General features: G+C 40.2%; 1 protein-coding gene and 1 long non-coding RNA gene across 2 annotated transcripts; one reads left to right on the top strand and one right to left on the bottom strand.

Moving 5' to 3' along the window:
• Nucleotides 1–6: 6 nt before the first annotated feature.
• On the top strand, nucleotides 7–16,372 carry LOC148893881 (eukaryotic translation initiation factor 4E-1A-like). The gene is made up of 7 exons (XM_089003771.1): nucleotides 7–157; nucleotides 4,164–4,276; nucleotides 5,756–5,851; nucleotides 8,276–8,339; nucleotides 9,348–9,461; nucleotides 15,257–15,396; nucleotides 15,501–16,372. Exons 1-7 carry the CDS (start codon nucleotides 74–76, stop codon nucleotides 15,613–15,615), a joined length of 726 nt encoding a protein of 241 aa, XP_088859897.1. The 5' UTR covers nucleotides 7–73; the 3' UTR covers nucleotides 15,616–16,372.
• Nucleotides 5,859–16,703, bottom strand: LOC148893880 (uncharacterized). The gene is made up of 3 exons (XR_016115919.1): nucleotides 16,585–16,703; nucleotides 6,932–7,091; nucleotides 5,859–6,854 (listed from the first exon to the last, which is right to left on the bottom strand). It is a non-coding gene; the product is annotated as an uncharacterized LOC148893880 (long non-coding RNA).
• Between the last annotated feature and the right edge of the window lie 6,788 nt (nucleotides 16,704–23,491).

The following is a 23,491-nucleotide window of genomic DNA, read 5'->3' as shown; positions in this document are numbered from 1 at the left end:
TGGAGTCCCGGTACCTCGCCGGGGAAGGGAGGAAGCAGCAGCAGCCAGCTCGCCCACACGCGGCACACCGCGCATGTCTGCAGCGACGCTGCTTCGTGTGCTCCAATCAAGAGAACGTTTCCCAACACAGATTGGTAAAATGGCGACTGCCGAACCGGTGAGCACTTTTCTCGAAAAACTTTAAATGCCTAACAGTGGTACCGCTTTAATGAAAACCGTGCCAATTGTACGTCTGAGCAGTTGTCATGAAATGCATACGGGCTGGCCACAAATGTTGTTTTGGCTTCAAGTTTAAGCGATCTTTACGACGACCTGTGCTGAACGCCAAAGTAGTATGGAGACCTCGCAACTTTAAGATGACGTCGAGGACTCGCTGTCCACTTTACCGAGAACTAGTCAGTCAACGTGCCACAACCTTGTTGTTTGTCAAAAATACACAAATTACAAACAATAACGCAATTATGAGAACACATTTTAACTCGTCGAATACTCTAATACTTTACATAGGACCCAATTGTTGCTTCGTAGTAGTAATACTTAGCACTTCACTTTTACGACATATGCGACGATTTAAGTCTTTGACTCGTGTGATCTCAAGGTATTTAAAGAGCCGATTTGAAGACGTGGACTTGGAATGGTTTACATTAATAACTTAGTCGATACAATAACATTTGGTATGAACGTCATATATTCTAAAATTGTTAGCACGAAATTATAAAATCGGACATACAGTACCAAATTTATGCATTTCAGATGCAGAGTGACACTACGTTTCCGATCCATCCATCCAAAATCCGTAACGCTTTATAATAATAATAATAATAATAATAATAATAATAATAATACTGTACATTTAATTTCTAAGCGCCTTTCAAAACTCTCATGGACACACAGTCACAGGATTTTTTTTAGGGTCACAGGGGTGCTGGAGCCTATCCCAGCCGTCTTTGGGCACAAGGCAGGGGACACCCTGAATTGGTTGCCAGCCAATCACTGGGCACACAGAGACAAACAACCAGTCATCCAGTATCACACTCACACCTATGGACAATTTAGAGTGGTCAATCAGCCTGTTACGCATGTTTTTGGAATGTGGGTGGAAACCAGAGGCCCCGGAGCAAACCCACGCGGGCCCAGGGAGAATGTGCAAACTCCACACACGACCTCTGCACTGTGAAGCCGGCGTGCTAACTACTCGACTACCGGGCCGCCCACACTTTGTTTCCCACATAAGATAAATCTTAATTTTCGATTATTTTGGGAAAAAAACAAACACTTTTTAAAAATATATATATTTATACGGGTAACATCCGAGTTACGACCGGGTTCCGTTCCGACAAAATGGCCGTTCGTCAAAATGGTTGTAAGTCGAAATCCATTCAAAATGTTGAATAGAGATTCGGTGCTAAATGACTTGCCAACAACCTGAATCGGACGCCACAGGGACAGGAGCCGTGGGTCTGGGTCGCTGGTGTTCGACCGGTTGCCATCTCCCCGGCCTTATCCCACTCTCCGCGCCGACGCGAGGCCCGACCTAGCGGCCGTTTGCAGCGCCAACGCGCCCAACCCACCACCTTGCCGCAACGCAGAACTAACTGTCAAAGAGGCGGCGGCGCCATCTGTGGGCCCGACGCGGCGTTCTTATCGCTGCGATCCCGCGCGCCCGAGAGCTGACGGCCAACCCGCCTCCGCACTCATCCTGGCTGGCGTCGGGGGACCATCCCCCCATTCTCGTCGCGGCGGTCTCGCACGCCCGAGCGGCAACGCCCACCCACGCGGTCGGTTGCTGTCCAAGAGTAACATGCTTGCTGGCTGGCCAAAATTGTCCTACGCGTTTGTTCAGAAACAGTTATTTTGTATCCTCATTTTGTGCAATGCTGTTATATTCTCTGTTAAGAAAAATGCGGCATAATGCTGAATGTTGAGCAGACCTGCCAACGCACCCACAACGCAACATCCGGACATTTGACACGAAAAAAAAAAAGAGTTCTTGTACAATGCTGAGAGGAGCGGCTGCTCTCCGTGCTTTAAATAAACATCCTACTTGTTCGATCTAAACAAGAAGGACCATCTTGAATCTTTATTATCCCAAATGCATCGCAAACACGCTGCAGATCTCAACAGTGTTGCCGGGCTGCTCGCGTGTAGCAGTGCCAGGCGTAGAATTTAAGAAAAGAAAAAGGTCTGGTGGTCGTGGTCATAAGTATGGGTCATAAATCGCGCTGGTCGTAAGTCGGATGTTACCTGTATATAGACTCACTGTAATTTTTATAGTTTTTTTTTTTCCATTGAACTTGTTTTTACAATGTAAATAAAAACATGATACAGTGGGGCCTTGGCTTACGAACTTAATTGGTTCCCAGACAGAGTGTGTAAGGCGAAAAGTGTGTATCCCAAAAATTTATTTCCCATAGGAAACCATTAAAATGAGAGTAATCCGTTCCCAGGTCTCCATAAACCATAATTTTCAACTAAATAAGCCTTAAAACTACACACAACATACGTTATTCTATGTATAATAAATGTGCTATTGTATTGTAATGAAAGAAATACACTGCACTGTATAATAAAGTCACTTTATTTACATTTGTGATGGTCGATGTCTCTTAATTGACACCTGTTGCTTTCTGACTTGTAAGGTCTTACGAAACTGAGGCATCACATTATCATTTATCATGTTGATGATTCTCATAGCCACAGTCTTTTCTGGATGGAATGTTCAATAAAAGCCTGCACATCACAAATTCTTCCATGCCATTCCAAGCCTTTTCTATCAGCCAGTATCCCTGTCATGTTCCGAGCGTGACAGGGATAGCTGACTCGTCGGAACGTTAATAAAAGGGGTTGGATCCTTAAGCAGGCGGGAGAGACATAGGTGCTGGCAGAGGTTTTATTACAAAAGGCGCAAGTCCGATGATTCCCCGGACCTGGATTGACGCGACAAAAGAAGGCGGGCGGGGGCAATCCGTCCAGCCTATCAAGCTAGGCAAAATAAAATGGCACGCGGGGGTGAAAAAAAACTCACGATCCCGAAAAGAAACAAACTTACGCGATCGCGGCTAACAATCACTTCGAGGGAAGCAAACTCTTGTGCTGGCAAGTCCAAGACACTGGCGAGGCGCGAGGAGTTGTAATCATGTCACTGTTGAGGTGACAGCAACTCGTTGAAATGTCCCAGTATCGGTGATGAGGGGATTGACAGCAGCTGGCGGAGGTCGGGAGCGGCGGCCCCGCCCCAGCTGTCAACTCGCACGTGACAAATTCGGTGTCATTAGTCACGTGAAAGCATCGCGTAAATAACGCCTTTGTGTAAAGCTTTCTTGCGAAGGATGGTAGCAATGGTGGACTTAGCATATTGGTACCGGGCTCGTTATTTGTAGAATGGTAGTAGAAAGTTACTCTCACGGAAGTGACACACAGCGTGGGAAATGTGTCAGGCTGAGATTCACATGAAAGCTGCGGTGCACACCTGTGACGCCACAAACGTACACCTCGTTCGTGTTTCTCAATGATCTCCTTCTTCTCCTCAACTCTAATTTTGTTTTGTGTCTTCTTCGGCTGAACACGAGCCTGTGGTGGTGTCTTTTTCGGTCCCATAACAGCAAAAGTATTGTTGAAGACGATGTGCACTCATAGTAAGGGGGTGTGGAAATGTAGGCCGGCTGGGGCGCTGTTCGGTCATGTGCTTTGGTGTTCTTCCGCAGAAGATTACTCCGCCAGCCGTGGTGGGGGGGTTTATATCGCGAAAAGTAGTGCTTAATCCAAGTTTAATTTTCATAAATTTTATGTTCGTAAATCGAAAAGTTCGTAAGGCAAGGTGTTCGTAAACCGAGGCCTCACTATATTATTTTTAAATTGCGTTTTTGAAAAGCTATTTTAAATGGCTTATGCGATGTAGCCGATGATATAATTCAATGTGGTCTCTGATCATGTGCTTTTTTTCCACTGTAATTTACAATGAAATTGTAATTTAAATTGAAATACATTGAACTTAATATGTAGGTTTCCATCTGGTGTCCTGATTTTCTGCATTAAAAATGTATTGATGACAAAGGTTACATGCCTGTACTAATCTTAAATTACAACTATAAACATGTGAAGAACTAAGTTGATCATAATGTACCTGATAAACTGCCAAGTAACCTCCCGCCCTTATTTTCAAGGAAACCAACCCAAATCCATCCTCCCAAGAAGAGAATGGAACTGATGAGGCAAGAGAGTCTCCTCAAGAAATTGTGAGCCCAGAAGCCTACATCAAACACCCACTACAAAACAGGCAAGAGTCTATGGCACAGTTGAACATTTATCTATGGCAATCAAACATGTTAGAAACAGAGAGAAACATTAAAAAAAAATTGACAAAAACATCAACATTAAATTGACTCATTCACTGCCAGACATGTGCAAAAAATATGTCCACTCCAGTGCCAGGGTTTTTGTCATTGTCACTCGAATTCCAGTATGCACAGAATATTGAGTTTTAGGACTACATAAAGATTCAATGCAGCTTAAGAAACCTTACACTCTCTTCTTTCATCAGAAAAAAAGAGTTATTTCCTAAATTATATGGGTCTGGAGTTATATGAGCTTGAAATGAGGGTGGCTGTCCAAAATACAATGCAAAAATCCATACACTATTGTTGCGTCGTCTGCTACAACCGACGTGAACTCCTCTTTCCACGATGCTTTTAATGTTTGTTCAATTTCTAAGCGCCTTTCAAAACTCTCAACACTTTACAGTCACGGGATAATGTACTTTTACATTTTGTAGCGTCATAAATTTTGTTAGCTTCTTTTGAATCTTTCTTCTGGGGCTGAAGTTCTTTGCGTCTACTTTAGAAAATTATATGCAAATAATAATAATAATACATTTCATTTTAAGCGCCTTCCAAAGCTCTCAAGGACACTTTACAGTCACAGAGAAGCACAAGTATTGTAAATGCACAAGTATAATAAATAAAATACAATCACAAATAGGATACGATAAATACAATACAGTTATATATAGGAACAAGAGAAAGAGCTACACAGAAAATACGATTCTAAATGCACAACCTTATAACGCTTGGGAAAGACGGAAGCGCGAAGCAGGCTTCTGATTGGCCGCCGTGCCGAGTATGCAAATTGCCAAACGAACCGGAATTCAGACATTTCCAAACCAAATGAAGATTTCGAAATCGGAATAATTTATTCTGATTTCAAAATCTTCGATCGAACGTTTGCTTTCGTTCGAACGTTTGCTTTAGTTCGAACGTTTGCCTTACTAAATAAAGCAAACGTTTGATTTGAAAAAAAAAAAAGTTTGTTTTCTTCTTGAAGAAGTTGTCGGCCACCGGGGCTGAGACGTTTTGTAAGTTGAATGCCCGATGGAAGAGTTGGACACCCCGGGCTTCCGGGCAGACGCTATTTCAAACACTGCTAATAACTACATATGTTAATGTGTTTTTTTCTTTAATCTTAAAATGGTTTACCGTAACTAGAATCCCCTGTCACTTTATAGGCACTGGTACAGTCCTTGTGGATGAATCCACCTTGTAAATAGTTGTCGTCTTCTTTTAAAGAAGACAAAGAAGAAGCACTCCTGTGCTCATTTACACATTTGCTTAATCCACCAGGGTTGTGTTTTTCGCTACAATGAAATGGGATTCTGGTTCAGGTAGACCATTTTAAGATATAAAGAAAAGAACTAGCAAATGTGGGGTGCATTGTGACCTCCCATTTAAGTGAGCTTATTTATTTTTTGTTATCCCAACAGCTGGTCTCTGTGGTTCTTCAAGAATGACAAGAGCAAAACATGGCAGGCCAATCTACGACTCATCTCAAAATTCGACACAGTTGAAGATTTTTGGGCGTAAGTTGCAATAAATTCAATCATGGGACACATTGCACAAACATGTTTAAAAAAAAGAGCAAAAATACTTACCGCAGATGCAGTACTCTTCAGCAGGTGGCACCGCTGACATAATGCTTGACTACTTGTCATGGCCAGGAGAAGCTCACAAATGAATCCAATGTTAGCTGATAGCCAAGATCTTGACTCTAACCTTGGTCAGTGTTATTCATGTCAGGGGTGACCTTTGTGGCAACAAATGCAAGCAACTTGACCGTGTGTGCTGGCAAAAATGGAATCCGGCTGAGTGATCGCAAGCATGTTTTATTTGTGATGCAAGAGATTATCTTTATATGATCCATTTGGGGAGTCCTTCAGTAATTGAAGTGGTTAGGTTAGATTAGCAATAAAATAAAAATGTGGGGATATTTTTTTCTGAATCAGGTAAGTTTATTTGATGTGCACCATTAAAAAAGACCACACGCAGCTGCAACATAACACTGCAAACCCGCTTAGTAGGTTGAATTGAAAATATACAACTGTCAAATAGTACACGGACACCAATGGAATAGCCTGCTGTCATAGGCTTTAATTTGTTTTTTTTTTTCATGTTGGTTCTTGCAGCACAAGGTGGCGTGGCGGCTGGCCTGACATGTCGTCTCAACTTTTTCGCTTGCCTTAGCCATCTTTTGTTATTGCTATCATACCACATATATCATACCTAAATCATGTTCAGTTGTTCATTAAGAATGCTAAAAAACTGTTTTGTGTAAATTAACTGTGCTGTCATTGTATAATACGGTCTGTATAAGAAATCTCAAGGGTTACTCACAAGATGTGAGGTGCATTCAGATACAGTGTGACTTCAGACAGAAATATGGTAAATCTCATCAATCCATTAGAGTTAACAATGCATATTTGAGACAGGCGGCCCAGTAGGTGAGTGGTTTACCCGTCGGCATCACAGTGCAGAGCTAACCAGTTCAGATCCAGCTCCCGCCTTACTCCAGCACTCCCCGCGACCCTAGTGAGAATAAAACGGTTCAGAAATCATATGAATGCATGAAAATGAATATTTGAGACAAAGATATATGTACTTACGTCAATCTTTAATGATAAAATCTTCTACAGTAATTGATCAGGATTGCCTTCTGGGTGAGGCAAAGAGATATGTGTTGGTGAAGGCAGCTCTCACTTTACGCACTGATAGTGCAGCCGCCTTTCGTCTCCAGCTTGCTCCTGGCCAGCTATCCCGACACAACTGACGGGTTTACGATAAGACAATCAAGCAACATTGATAAGGAGGAGGCAAAGAGGCACTGCAGCTTTTTACAGACAATCCCAATCATCCCCCGTCCCCCAGCCCGCCGTGTGACAGAAATAGTATGGTCGAGAGAGGCAGGGAAACAAGTTAGCAGTTGTGACATTGATTAGAGTCAACATTATGATGAGTCACAAGGGAAGGTGCTGAACAAGGCTCCAAAGATGCACATCCAATCAGATCACGGGATAGAGCCACTCATTCTGTCATTGGTCGACTTCGCATCTAGAACCGATCAGTCATACAGGCATGAACAAACTCATGAGCCAATATGGTCATGTTGTACTGATAGAAAAATGGGTGCGTTCAATTGAAAAAGTTAATAAGAAGAATAATAATATTAATACATTAGATTTTAAGCGCCTTTCAAAGCTCTCAAGGACACTTTACAGTCACAGACAAGCATAGGTACTATAATAAATAAAATACAATCACAAATAGAATGCAACAAATAAAATACAATTATAAATAGAAACAAGAGAGAGCTACACAGAAAATCCAATTTTAAATAGGTCCCTTGTGCACAGATAACAATGTGCTAAAGACAAATGTATTTATCATAGAATACTGAACGCCACACTGCACTGTGTTATTACTGTCATAAAACTTGTTGGAATACACCAAACAACAACGGCTTGTTGAGCCTTAGCTAATAGTGAGTGATCTTTTTTAATCGTTCTGGCAAGTCGGTTGGGAGATGCTCCAGCACACCTGCGACCCTTGTGAGGAAAAAACGATTCCGATAGATCAATGAATGGTTTTTATTTTGGTCCTTGAAAATGTCTTCACGTCAGTTGTACTAAAATGTTTTGTGACTGCTGTCTTTATTTTGTTGGACTGTCACTGCTAAATAATTATTTCAACAATTTGTATTTATTCTTATCAGCAGAAATATTTGAGTAATTACAAAGTGTTAATTTTGGGGATTTTAGTACACAGTTATAGCCATTATTGCAATTCAACTGATAAATTTGTGTGACAGTGATTTGGACAAATTAAGGTATATCCCACCAAGTTCTTGGAAAAAAAAAGTAAAATTGGACAATCCAGATAAATATTTTTGGAAGTGTTTTTCATTTCTAATTCAAGATTGCTTTACTACTTGTCTCCCCATGTCTTCCCAGTCTGTACAACCATATCCAGTTGTCAAGCAATCTCATGTCAGGCTGTGATTACTCCCTTTTTAAGGTTTGTTGGATCCATTCATTTATAGCAAAGATGTCAATCTCATTTTTTGCCACGGGTTTTTCATAACGGGTGCCGTTCTGAATTTGGGGAAGCCATTATAATTTTTAATCCCCCCCACATATTACATATACAGTGCACAACAAATTAATGAATAGCTAGTTTTCAAATTTGAAATTAAAAATAATGACAGTTGTTGTGGTTTACATGGGGCAATTTAAAATTTGGTTTGGACTTTCTCAGGCATCATGGAATTTCACATGTTCCATTTGCTTTCGTGGGCCGAATAAAATGATGTGGCAGGCCAGATTTGTGATTGTGATTTATAGTATATATGTATGCCTTGAATGATGTCACGTGATGTGTGTTTCATCCTTCAAGTTTCCACCGATTTTACATACAAATGAACAAACGTGATTCATTATCTTCATAATGTCTTCAACCAAGTGTGCTAATCCACATAGATATGTGGCCTGCTAAATTAAATCAAATGTCGATTTCCATGATCCTTTCAAAAAAGTTTCCCAAAAAATATTTAATATCAAATAAATAATCAATATATTCTAAGCATTATCTTATTACCAAATCCCTTGTGATAGTAATTTAAATCTAGTTATTCTTGATTTATTCATCATGGTTTCAGTCATAACGCCCCTCCAAGTGGTACGGTACCTAAAATGTGGACTGCGCTATAAATGAGTTTGAAACCCCTGATTCTCAACATTTCATGCTTTTCAGACATTAGTTATTATCTTATTGTTGAGCATCAGTAATATCTTATTGTTCAGTATCAGTGAAGACATTGTAACTTAAAAATTGGCTTTTTAGCTTACAAATCTTTATTCTCAACTTTATAGAGCACTTTAAATCAACAACAATAGTAATAATCCGATGACATATCACATTTTATACTACCAGTCAACATTTTTTGATGGTGTGAATGTTGTTGACCATCGAGGTATGTACAATGTGACACTATAAGTATAAGCAATGTGAAAACTTTTGCTGCAGGATGGCATTGAGCCCATGTGGGAGGACGAGAGGAACAAGCGTGGAGGACGCTGGCTGATCCCACTCAATAAGCAGCAGAGAAGATTAGACCTGGACCGCTTCTGGTTAGAAACTGTAAGTTTTAGCTCTTGACTGATAAATAGATAGACTAAGATGTTTCACTTTCAGTCATTTTGAGAGTAAACATAAATGAGTAGGATATTGTTTGTCAGATGATAACCCACACCCCCCAAAAAAAAAACAGATTCCACAAGTGTTTGTCGAGAGGTGGCCTATATATAGCTTGTGAACTGCATAAATAGGCAATGGTTGACATGAACTCGTGTTGGGCTGATATCAGATTCTGATGGTATGGTAATTTGAGGGGAAAAAAATACCACAGTTTCATGGTGTTGTACCATATTGGCCCGAATATGAGACGGCCCTGATTATAAAACGGTCCCCTCTTTTTCAAGACTCATACATGTTAAGTTTCACGATTTGGTCGGGAGACTCCTGATTTTGACCACAATACTCACAATAATTTGTCAGGTGAAACAAAAGATGTAAAAAACAAAATAAATTTTTGTACTAATTTAATGCAAACATTTTTGTGTGTTATTTACTTCTAAATTACACTTTTGTAACGCTCACATTATTTGAACACGCAGTCGCGAGTTTGAAAATCTCCCGATTTATGATTTCTGAAACTTAACATGTATCATGTACCACTCAAGTTTGGAAAAAAGACTTTCTGAACACCAAATTAAGTTCTATTGAAAAAATACACTACATCTAAAACAAATGATTATTACAATATATTTGAGAAAAAAAATCATGTTATTTTGCCTCACTCAAATCTTAATGTCTGAACATTTAAATATGTAAACTAAAGGGCAATCACATTTGTAGATGAATTTATTTGGGTTTTTCAAATGTAAATAAAGCAGTCTATTGTGCTAAAGCAACAAAATTCCAATAACTGCATTAACCATCAAAGTGAAGTCTAACAAGTTCTTTGAAGCGACCCCTGTGGACCACAGAAAGCTTTTCTGTGACTGAAGACTGTCCTGCTATTTTTGGTTAATTTTAAAATGGAAGACATTAAAAAAAACATTACAATTTAATTTAATTCTAAGACCCCAAAGAGAGGTCAAAATAACTTTTCAAGATTGCACTATTGAAATTTGCACATTTCTATCAATCATCAGCTGTCTGGGAGTTCCTTCAGTGACAGACAGAAATGATCCGTCAATACTGACCTGAAACGTAACGATTCTGTCACGTTCCGAACGAGGTAGTGAGAGCAAAACGACAGAGACAATAGATCAGTTCAGGCGGGTTAATGAAGGACATGGACGTCCGTGCAGGTAGGAAATAGTAAACAAAACGTGCTGAACCAAAACGTGGACCAGGGGCAATACACAAAAATAAAGACTACCAAACGCGTGAGTAGGGGGGCATGGGGAAGACCAGGGGTCGGGAACCGTTTTGTCTAAGAGAGCCATAAAAGTAAAGTACAGTGAGACCTCAACTTACGAACTTAATTGGTTCCCAGACAGAGTGTGTAAGGCGAAAAGTGTGTATCTAAAAAAAAAAGTTACCTGTATATAGACTCACTGTAATTTTTATAGTTTTTTTTTTTCCATTGAACTTGTTTTTACAATGTAAATAGAAACATGATACAGTGGGGCCTTGGCTTACGAACTTAATTGGTTCCCAGACAGAGTGTGTAAGGTGAAAAGTGTGTATCCCAAAAATTTATTTCCCATAGAAAACCATTAAAATGGGAATAATCCGTTCCCGGGTTTCCATAAAATATACTTTTCAACTAAATAAGCCTTAAAACTACACACAACATACCTTATTCTATGTATAATAAATGTGCTATTGTATTGTAATGAAAGAAATACGCTGCATTGTATCATAAAGTCACTTTATTTACATTTGTGATGGTCATTGATGGCTTGATGGAATGGCGTTGAAGGTTGAAGGTCAAAGGGAATTGCTGTTTGGAAAGAGAGGCACATTACATGAGGACTGTAATTAAAGAAAGAAACTGTGCTGTAAAATAAAGTTTTATTTACCTTTTTGATGGTCGTTGATGGCTTATGGAAGGAGAGTCACCTTCCATAAGGACTGTTGGTAACTTAACCTCTGGTGCTGTTCGGTCGTGTGCTTCCGCCGAAGATCACTCCGCCAGCCGTGGTGGGTGTGTATTATGAAAATAGTGCTTATTATAAGGTTTAATTTTCAGAAATTTGACGTTTGTAAGACGAAAAGTTTGTAAGATAAGGTGTTTGTAAGTTGAGGTCTCACTGTATTTAGAAATGTTTTTCAGCGAGAGCCACACGTACGCGCGCGCGCGCACATACAAACGCTTGCGTGCCGCACGCACATACAAACGCTCGCGTGCGCGCGCGCACACACACGCGCGGCCACTTTTCAACAAAATATCAGAATGTACTATTTAAAATAACTTTGTGATAGTACTCACCGTTAACATGGGTGGTTTTCCGTTCCTCGTGTTTGGTAAAAATCCAGGAAAACAATCGGAATGAAATTCAATTTGCCGGTCCAGAGGTGAAGTTACTGCTAGCTAGCCTGCACACGGCTCATAAGCTTCCACACTTGCTATCTGCAATCTACTTCTCGCAGAAGTATGTCGATGCTAACGTTAACATGGGGCTTGTTAAAATGTCACTGACATTCGACTGTTTCATCGATGGTATTGTTTCATTGCAAATTAGAATCAGAACATTTTCTCTCCTCTAATGCTCCGGTGCATTCAGGCTGAAGTGCACAAGTTGGGCTCATTTAAAGGGGCGTTTACCTGTTTCAACATGACGGCCACTATGATCCAATCAACATGGCGCTTTCTGCCATTCTCGGTCAGTGTCATCCAATCAAAATTGCGCTTTTCGCCAACTGCAGCCCCAACGGGAAATGAACGACGAAAAAAACGACAATATGTATTATAATATGTAATATTTATCGGCGAGCCATATGCAATCATCAAAAGAGCCATATATGGCTCGTGAGCCATATGTTCCCGACCCCTGGGGTAGACCAACCCGCGTACTCACGGTAGGGAAAAAGTACCTCCACAGCAGGAAATGTGACGAGAGCATCAGAATGGGCTAGAGCAGACATGAGCAAACTACGGCCCGCGGGCCACATACATAAGTGTAAATTTCTACACTGCAAGACTAATAAAGGCAAATCCAATCCAAATTGGGTTGTAGTGTTTTTACTGTGCTATGAGGTTTGCACACACTAGATTTAAATGACAACCGACATCACTTTTTTGTTTCCTAACTGATATCAGAAAAATGTTTTATAGCATCTAAAATACCCAAAACATGCAGTATGATATTTTTAGTCAAATGAAAAACACCAATAAAAATGAATGAATGAATAAAAAAATCAAAAACCGGAAGTGGCCAGTTTCAGAAGGTCCCGCCCCCTTGTTCGTGGTGTCACGCCAAGACGTCTTGCATTGCTGGAGAATCAAAACAATGGCTTCAGATTCAGAGAAGATGCTTTCTTGTTACTCATCCAGTTATCCAATTATGAATATGATTGAAATAGTTCTGAAGAGGAAAGCATACATGTTTGCAATCGATTAAATAATTTATTCCGTGACATTTTGAAGCATCATGGGGGGGGGGATGTCGCACCCAAAAAAGGCAGAAGATGGCGACAATCTTCCGTGTGGAAATGGCTCAACATTTTTGTCACAACACACAAGGATTCACCATCGCGTTATTTATATCTTTTCCTTCTAATTTCGCCAACAACACGGATCAACACGAAGTTTTCAGACCAAATAAACTACCACAAAATACATTGCGTGATCAAAGGACTGCTACAGTGTGTCCTTTCTCGGTCAGGGGCGTTCCTTCAGTGACGTGACGTGAGGACTCGTCACCAACTCAAAAACAAGTCTTCCAGAATATTCAGCGCGAGTCTTAAAACGTAAAATATAGCTATATGCGGTGGAGTCTTTGTAAAATACACTCAATAGAAGTCATTTGAAGCGATTTGACAAATTATGGACACAACTAGTCCAGAGACGTCGGTTGTCCTTTAATGCTTTAGTATATCTGGCCCAAACATTCCCTCCAAATGCTCCTGGCCCGGCCCCTCCGTCAAATTTTAGAACCCATTGTGGCCCGCGAGTCAAAAAGTTTGCCCACCCCTGGGCTAGATGGTGTCAAACTCCGGCCCTCGAGGGCAGTAGTCTACATGTTTTCCAAGTCTCTCAGGTGTGTTGCAACAGGGAGGCTTGGAAAACATGTCGGACTTTGGCCTCGAGGACCGGAGTTTGACACCCCTGGGCTAGAAGAAATACTATGGGGGGAGGGCTCTGACCGGGTACGTACAGCAGCGCAGTAGAACGAGTCTGACCTGAGCACTGGTAGTAGCGAGCATGTCAATACTCCGGCAAATACTACTGAATGTGTCCCGTTTAAATACCCGTGACATTGGATTGGATTGGATTGGATATGCCTTTATTAGTCTCACAGTGGAGAAATTTACATTTCACATGACGAGGTGATTGGCTGAAGGTGGTACAAGCGGGGAGGCGCGACCCTGCTACCCCTTGCTGCCAATCCGAATGTGACAGATTCCAGTGATGGACAAAAACCCACCTCTGTGAATTTCTTGGTCCATCAGCTTTTGGTCATTCGCCAGCAAAACAGCCAGTGACGGTTTGATAAAGCTTCCATTACAGTAGAGAACATGTGTCAAAGTCAAAGCCTGGGGCCCAAATATGGCACGCCACATCATTTTATTTGGTCCGCGAAAGTAAATCAAGCATGTTAAGTGCAATAATGCTTGTTAAAGTCCGAACCGAAATTTCAAATTGTATCATGGCAACCACAATAGCGTCATTATTTTTTAATTGAAATTTGAAAACTAGTTATTCATTTTTTTGTGCATTCTGAATGTAATAAGTGGAGGGGATGAAACATTGTAATGGCCTCCACAAATTCATAACGCCCTTTGAGAGGAAACCGTAACTACAATTGTGGTTCCTTGCTGTCGAGAGAATACCCACCTCTGCTACTTTATTGGATTGGATTTGCCTTTATTAGTCTCACAGTGGAGAAATTTACATTTCACAGCAGCAAAGTGATGAAAGGAAAGAAAGTAGAAAAACAAAATACATGAGCTGCTGGAAAGGGATCCACTCTCGCGGCGCCGTCTTGAAGTCAAAAGAACAAAAAAAAAACATATTTACAGAGTGATCATGAGCAAAGCATTATTGGTTGTCTGAAGTCGTATTAAATAGCGGTCTTAAATTATTAGGTAGAGGGTACATGAAAAAATGGGTACTTCATAATTCATCCATCTATGTTTTTATACGCGTTATCCTCTCAACGGTCGTGAGGGCTCCTGGAGCCTATTCCTTGGCTCCTGGAGCCTATTCTTGTTGGCACCCAATTGGTGGGCACACAGACAAACAACCGTCCACGCTAACATTCACACCGAAGGACAATTTAGAGCAGGGTGGGCAAATTACGGCCCGTGGGATGATTCTGGCCCCTTTGGTCTTTTTAATGCGAATTGCCGACGGTTGGTACAGTATTGATGTACAATGTGAATGATCACCGGTCAAATTTTAGAAATCAATGTGGCACCCGAGCTCAAAGTTTGCCCACCGCTAATTTACAGTGTTCCATCAGCCTGTTTGCATGCATGTTTTTGGAATGTGAGAGGAAAACAAAGTACTTTCGCAGGCCCGGGGATAACATTGCAAATTCCACACAGAGAAGCCAGAGCGGTGATTGAACTCAAGACCTCAGCACTGTGAGGTCGACGCACTAACCCTGGAAAACTAAGATTATTTACTGAATAGTATACAAAATATACAAACAATTCCACTTCTATAATTAAAATTATTCCTCCATCTTATTTTTCAGCTCTTGTGCTTAGTTGGAGAAGCCTTTGACGACTACAGTGATGAAGTTTGTGGAGCTGTGGTGAACATTCGCACAAAAGGAGATAAAATTGCTGTCTGGACATCAGACTATGAAAACCGTGTTGCTGTCACACAGATAGGGTGAGGGATTTCCTTTGAGTCATCTTGAAGTGTTTGGTTAATTTGTTTTTTTAAATATCACTGTCACCCTGTTAATCTGTCTCCCCCCACCCCCATTCCAACAGGAGAGTTTACAAGGAACGCTTGGGGATCCCCTCGAAGATGACTATTGGTTACCAATGTCACTTTGACACAGCAACCAAAAGTGGCTCCACCACCAAGAACAAATTTGTCGTTTAAGAAGAACCTATTGTGCTCCTGTTTCAATTCATCATATGTGTTGTCGGTGCATATGTTTACTTTTCTGCAAAGACCTCGGAGTGCAATCCAAGACGGCATGCCAAATGTTTCCATAACCTGACTTCGACTCCATAAATATTTGAATGTGGGTTAAAAAAAAACACTACACTAACACATGAACAAAAATATAAAATTAACCTCATGATATTTTTTTAGCTACGATCTTTTAAACGTTGACATGGAGTATTTAAATTAACCGTTAGGATGCAATGTGAAAGTAACTATGAAAACAAAAAGGATTTTTATTGCTTTTTTTTAGCAAAATAGCAACTAATGTGAGAAAAAAAGTTCGCCATGTCGGATATTACAGGCCATGTAAACGTATCCAATGCTTGTTTTACTAAAGGTTGCTCTTTAGAGTGCTTCTTGGATCTTCGACGTGAAAATGTATATCTTTTTTTTTTACCGGTAATTGCTGTCAATCCTGAAATGGAACAATGTATATTTTTTCTGCCATTTTCTACAGCACGAGTGTTTTGCTGTAACATTGTAAGTAGTTAATCAAATTAATTTATTTTAGCCTGCATTTGATCAATTGGTAGGACAGTTTTATGCTTGTTTTTTGCCCTTCCTGTTGTGTGTAATCAATTATTTTAATCAATATATATCATGACTGATATTCTTTTGAGTGTTAATATAATTAAAATGGGAATTTTGCAATTGTTTGCAATAAAATGTTGTTCTTGGCAAATCCGCACATTTTTTGGAACTCTAAATTGTCATTTTCTTCCAGACAATTAAATATGCTGCCATGGTTCCCATACACGAAAAGGCTCTAACCAGATTAGCAATTAGATTTTAGCTTGAGATCCGCCTGCTCCCTTGACCGATACCCCGCAAACCCTTAAAATGTCAATGTAAATAGAACATGAAAAGAAAAAGGTTACTTTGAATAACATGGCTTCATACCTTGCTTCACTCCTACGTCAGCTGCTTTAGAAATGTGATTTGAATTTAAAAAAATGTCAGCCGCCCTCTGAATGCAACCATTTGCCTTCACAGGTTGCCTAATAATTTCTGAATGATCGGCTGTTGACCTAATGATCAAATGGAGTCCACCAGTGTGTAATCTGACCTTAGTATAAATACAGCTGTTCTGTAACAGCCTCAGACGTTTGCTAAGCAGACACTGGTCAGTGAACAGCATCATGAAGTCCAAGGAACACACCAAACAGGTCAGGGATAAAGTTGTGGAGAAGTTTAAAGCAGGGTTGGGTTATAAAAAAAGTTCCCAAACTTTGAACATCAAATGGAGCACTGTTCAATCCATCATCAAGAAATGGAAAGAGTATGGCACAACTGCCAACCTACCAAGACATGGCCGTCCACCGAAACGTACATGCCAAACAAGGAGGGCAATGATCAGAGACACAGCCAAGACCTCCAATGGGAGGAATGTCGGAGCCATTCGACTGCCATCGCTGGACACCAAAGGGGCCATTGTGCTTTTTTGCGCCTGTAATGGGCAGCATCTTCACAAGCCCGCTTTGTTTAGCGGAAAGGTCAGTGTCGTTGGACGGTCTGCGGCTGGATGGATGCATGGCTTGAGGAACCCGCAATAAGAAGAAAGGAGCGTCAGCGCAGAGCGCCGATGCGTATGTGGAACTGTTGCGGCTTGGAATTGAAGCAGATTTATGTGGAACAGGAGACGTGAGACAATCTCTTTTCGTCAATGGATGCTACAGCTGCGTGTTTGCTTTCAACATTTAGCTTGTAGTTGACATGCACATTCCACCATGATGTCCCTGATCCACTGGTGGAAAGACGCTTTGATCCTCTCCTCTTTCATCTAGAACTGCTTCATGTCATCACAAAGAGGGTACAGCAAGTCCTGAAGAATGAATGTCTCTCTGTGTCTTTGTTTTGTCATATTGTCTCTATGCTGTCATATTACGTGTATTTGTTAGTTTTTTTTTTGTTCTTTTGACTTCAAGACGGCGCCGCGAGAGTGGCTGCCTTTCCAGCAGCTCATGTATTTCGTTTTTCTACTTTCATTCCTTTCATCACTTTGCTGCTGTGAAATGCAAATTTCTCCACTGTGAGACTAATAAAGGCATATCCAATCCAATCCAATCCAATCCAAGAAGGTGCTCTGGTTAGATGAGACCAAAGTGGAACCTTTTGGCCTAAATGCAAAACGTTATGTGTGGCGGAAAACTAACACTGCATATCACTCTCAACACACCATCCACTGTCGAACATGGTGGGGGCAGCATCGCAGCATCATGTTGTCGGGCTGCCTTTCTTCAGCAGGGGCGGAGATGCTATCCAGAGTTGATGGGAAGATGGATGGAGCCAAATACAGGACAATCTTGGAAGAAAACCTGATGGAATCTGCAAATGGAAAGGGGTGGAGGTTCACCTTCCAGCAGGACAACGACCCTAAACATAAAACCAGAGCTACAATGGAATGGCTTAAAACAAAACATTCCTGTGTTAGACTGGCCCAGTCAATGTCCAGACCTAAATCCATTCATGAATCTGTGGCAAGATCTGAAAACGGCTGTTCACAAATGCTCTCCATCTAATATTGATGAGCTTGAGCTGTTCTGCAAAGAAGAATGGGCACAAATTCCAGTCTCTCGATGTGCAAAGCTGGTAGTGACATACCCCGAAAGACTCACAGCTGTAATTGCAGCCAAAGGTGGTTCCACCAAGTATTGACACAGGGGGGCTGAATACTTTTGCATGCCACATTTATCAGTTTTTTATTTAAAAAAAGTGAGTCATGTATCATTTGCCTTCTACAGTACTTCACAATTGTGAACTGCTTCGTGTTGGGCTTACAATGCCAATAAATATAAGATATTTATCTTAGTCAGAACGTTTCAAAATGTGGGAAAGTTATCGGCCTATGAATACTTTTACATACATATACAGATGCATATATGTGTGTGCGTGTGTATGTGTGTGCATGTGTGTATGTGTTAGCATGCAGGAACACAAATACAGTAAAGTCTCGTTATATCGATATCGGATATATCGATAGTCCCGGTTATATCGATACTATTTCTATGCACGCACGGAGAAAATTACATGCAAACAGGGTCGGATATATCGATAGTCCCGGTTATATCGATATTTTTTCGGACTCCCTTGAATATCGATATAACGAGACTTTACTGTATATCATGTTAATAAACTACACACAAACAAGTAAATGTTTTGGGTTGTTGTTTTTTTTTGTTCTTCCGCGACACCCCTCATCATCAACTTGGGAGCACCCATAGACCATTGAGTATTCGTCACCCCTGCGCCAAACCCTTTGACTCGGAATAGTCACATGTTCATTATTTTCAACATATTCATGATGTTTGCATTTCTGGAATAAAAAACTCTTTTTAACTCTTTTTTTTTTCAGTGCATGTTAAGTGAAGCGATAAAAGTTTCAATTTTGTCAGTTTTTTTTTCACTCGGCCTTTTGTTATTTGGCTCCTGTGGGACATCTTGACATTTTGTGAGATACAGCTTAATTCACACAGCAATTAGTTTTCGACAATATTGAATGCCATACATCTGTCCTCAAGTCGAAACGTGCCTCTCCTGGTCTCTCCTATTACATATCTGGTTCCTTGCATTCAATTACACTCTGGTGTCTTTTAACACATTTGTTAGATTTAATTGCTCTTGTTGAGCAAGAACCATCCACACAATGTGAAAGTTTATGTAAAACCTGGGATGTAAAAACACTAGATGCCTCCCCGCAATTTTTAAAAGGGTGGTGAGGACACAAAGGCCAATGTTCCCGTGAAGGAAAACTCATGAGTACAACTTTTGTTCTTGCATATACAGTGAGACCTCAACTTACAAACACCTTAACTTACAAACTTTTTGTCTTACAAACGTCAAATTTATGAACATTAAACCTTATAATAAGCATTATTTTCATAATACACACCAACCACAGCTGGCGGTGTGATCTTCGGCGGAAGCACACGACCGAACAGCACCAACAGTCCTTATGGAAGGTGACTCTCCTTCCATAAGCCGTCAACGACTATCAAAAAGGTAAATAAAACTTTATTTTACAGCACAGTTTATTTCTTTAATTACAGTCCTCATGCAATTCCCTTTGACCTTCGACCTCCAACGCCATTCCATCAAGCCATAAATGACCATCACAAATGTAAATAAAGTGACTTTATGATACAATGCAGTGTATTTCTTTCATTGCAATACAATAGCACATTTATTATACATAGAATATGGTATGTTGTGTGTAGTTTTAAGGCTTATTTAGTTGAAAAGTATATTTTATGGAAACCCGGGAACGGATTATTCCCATTTTCATGGTTTCCTATGGTAATTTTTTTTTTAGATACACACTTTTCGCCTTACACACTGTCTGGGAACCAATTAAGTTCGTAAGTTGAGGTCTCACTGTACTTTGTTTGGTCTGAAAACTTCGTGTTGATGGCGAAATTCGAAGGAAAACACATAACGCGATGGTGAATCCTTGTGTGTGGCACCGAGCATCTATTTGATATTCGCTGACAAAAGTTGTAAGGAATTAATCAGCCCGTTTCCACTGAGCTTTCCACGGAGCTTTGTCGCCTCTTTTTGGATGACACACATTCGGTGCTACATTTCCCCCCTCAAAATGACACGGAATAAATTATTTAATCGATTGCAAACATGTATGCTTTCCTCTTCAGAACTATTTGAATCATATTCATAACTGGATGAGTAACAAGAAAGCATATTCTCCGAATCTGAAGTCATTGTTTTGATTCTAGAGAAAGGCAATACGTCTTACCGTGACACCACGAACATGGGGGCGGGACCTTCTGAAACTGGCCATTTCCGGTTTCAAATTGAAGTACTTTTTACACACTTTAAGTCATTTCTGTTGGTGTTTTGCATTTGCCTAAAACTATCATCGTTTTGGGTATTTTAGATGCTATAAAACGTTTTTCTGATGTCAGGAAACAAACATCGGTTGTCCTTTAATTGTCATGTTGTTTCAATGAGCGTTTTTAAACATTGAACAAAAAATTAACAAAATTAACCCAATATTGAAACATATTTAATAGGAATCAGATGATGATGATGATGATGATGATGACGACGATATAACCTTTATTTGTCTCACATTGGAGAAATTCCTAATTTACAGCAGCAGAGTTGTGAAAGGAAGAGAAAAAGGAGAAAAAACTAAATCTCGGAGCTGCTGTAAAGGCAGCCACTCTGGCACCGCCATGTCGAAGTCAAAACAACAAAATCAGCATCAATCTAATATTGGGTGCATTCATTTTAATGACAAGTAACATATCGTCAACTCAAACTTGAACTTGTTTTCTGCATGACAGTTGGTTCTTTTCCAGTCGCTTGTGCTCTCCCGCAGTATTGCACCAATCCCTTTGCCATCTTGAATCTTTGAATAATTCCGTCATTCAAATGTCTTTGCTGCTGAATGTTTTGCTGCAAGAAGTTCAGCTTTCATATATGAGGGGCACCGGAGTATAAGGCGCACCCCCAATGAATGACAAGTTTTCCAAATATAATATATAAATACAGTGGGACCTCGGTTTACGAACCCCTTGGCTTATGAACTTTTCATTTTACGAACGTTACATTTATAAAAATGTTACCTTGGCATACAAACTATTTTTCAGGATACACACGGAGCTGCCACAATGAGTGATGTGTCATTCGTGAACGAGCCCGTTCTCCAAACAAAGAAATGGCTGCGGATTTTTTTTTGGTGTCTATTCCCCGCCCCCGGGGATCGGTTTACAGACAGAGAGAGTGAGGTTGTTCTCCAACAAACAAAATGGCGTCTTCGGTTAAAGCCACGTGATTGGTCAAGAACCCAGCAGTGGGGGAGGGGGGTAAACATTAAAGAGACAGGCAGACAGAGAGAGAGAGAAAACACACACACGAAAGGGAGAGGACAGAGCTTGAAAAAAAAGAAAAGGCGAAAAAACAAGTAAAATGGATAGAAAACAGTGAAATTTGGACCCATTTCAACTTTGATAGTTCAAAAGTGAATGTAGACTGGAAGGTTAAATATCCCATTAATCAGGCCCCACAAATAACCCGCACAAGTCATCTGTACACTTGATGCAAAAAGCTATTAACCCAGCTAAGCAGATCACAATTGATGAACTAGATATTATCACAGAGAAAGCACCGACGAGGGATCATTTTATGGTTTTCTATGGGAAATGTATTTTTTGGATACACACTTTTCGCCTTACACACTCTGTCTGGGAACCAATTAAGTTCGTAAGCCAAGGTCCCACTGTATATAACATATTCTACAGGCAGAAATGGAGTCGTGGCTGCTGACAGTAGTTGCGAGACCTGTTATGTCTCAATATTGGATTGGATTGGATATGCCTTTATTAGTCTCACAGTGGAGAAATTTACATTTCACAGCAGCAAAGTGATGAAAGGAATGAAAGTAAGAAAACAAAATACATGAGTTGCTGGAAAGGCAGCCACTCTTGCGGCGCCGTCTTGAAGTCAAAAGAACAAAAAAAAAAAAACTAAATAACAAATAACATAACAGCATAAAGACATTGTGACAACATAAAGACACAGTCATTCATTCTTAAGTACTTTCTGTACCCTCTTTGTTACATGAAGCAGTTCTAAATGAAAGAGGAGAGAATCAAAGCGTCTTTCCACCAGTGGATCAGGGACATCGTGGTGGAATGAGCATGTCGACTACAAGCTAAATGTTGAAAGCAAACACGCCGCTGTAGCATCCATTGACGAAAAGAGATTTATAATATTACTTCACATATAAGCCGCACCGCCGTATAAGGCGCAGGGTTATCTTTTGAAGAGAATAAAGGCTTTTGGGTGTGCCATATATCACGGAAAATACGGTATGTATGTCAATTTAAAAAAAAGAAGATCATAAAATAGATAATATTGTATATTATAAACAAACATTTGACACATACACCCCCTACTTTAAAATGTCTTGTGAAATTGCTGCTCTCGATTATCCTAATGCACTTGGCTCACATGGACAAACTAATGAAACCTCCAACTATTGAACACCAATGCCTGAGCCACTTGTCACTTTTTCATGGCTGTTGTCACTACTTGTCACACAAATAGATGATCAGGACTGAATAAAGAACGCTGCAGCATAAACTAAATCAATTGGCTTTGTTATTGTTTCTTTAACTCCTTTGGGGCACGCACGGTACAGTCAATGAGGTCCATGTCAAATGCACAATTGATTATGCAATACTAAAAACATAAACCAAAACAGTCAATCGCTATTGAGCGATTTTATTCTGCACGTCCAGGACTGCATTGCGGTGACAGCAGACTGGGGGCGGGAATTGAGGTATCTCTATTTAGAAAATTAATTGGTCAGGGAAGAAACATTTCTCTTTGAACATTTTGTAAGTTGAGACACATTTTCCATGTCAATGCCCTAATTCGTTCGAAGGCCTCCCAAAATTCAGACATTATTATTTTCTAAAGCATAAAAATATCTAACAAAATACAAGTTAAAATTACATTATGGTACAATAAAAGAGAGTTGGGTATAATGTAAAAAAATGAAGAATAAAAAAATAACATTTATGGTCATGTAACTTTTAACTGCATCCTCATTGTTTTTTGCCATCTTTTGTTCATGTTCTCGCTCTCATCTGTGATTTTTTTTGCCGAGCATTTTGCAAAGAACTGGTGTTTTTACAATCTCTTGAAAATATTCAAGGCAGACATCAACCTATTTTAAATCCCTCTATACTCCAACAAAACTGATTCAATTGTCCATAATCGTTTCAGGCTTCTACAGAGGCTTGCCGGTAAAATGATCATTTGAATCTTGTGTGTTGGGGTAGGC

The sequence above is a fragment of the Hippocampus bargibanti genome, linkage group LG09, assembly GCF_051943395.1.
Source record: "Hippocampus bargibanti isolate YZ-2025 linkage group LG09, ASM5194339v1, whole genome shotgun sequence".
NCBI classification, from domain to species: domain Eukaryota; kingdom Metazoa; phylum Chordata; class Actinopteri; order Syngnathiformes; family Syngnathidae; genus Hippocampus; species Hippocampus bargibanti.
This window is presented reverse-complemented; position numbering and strand designations above follow the sequence as displayed.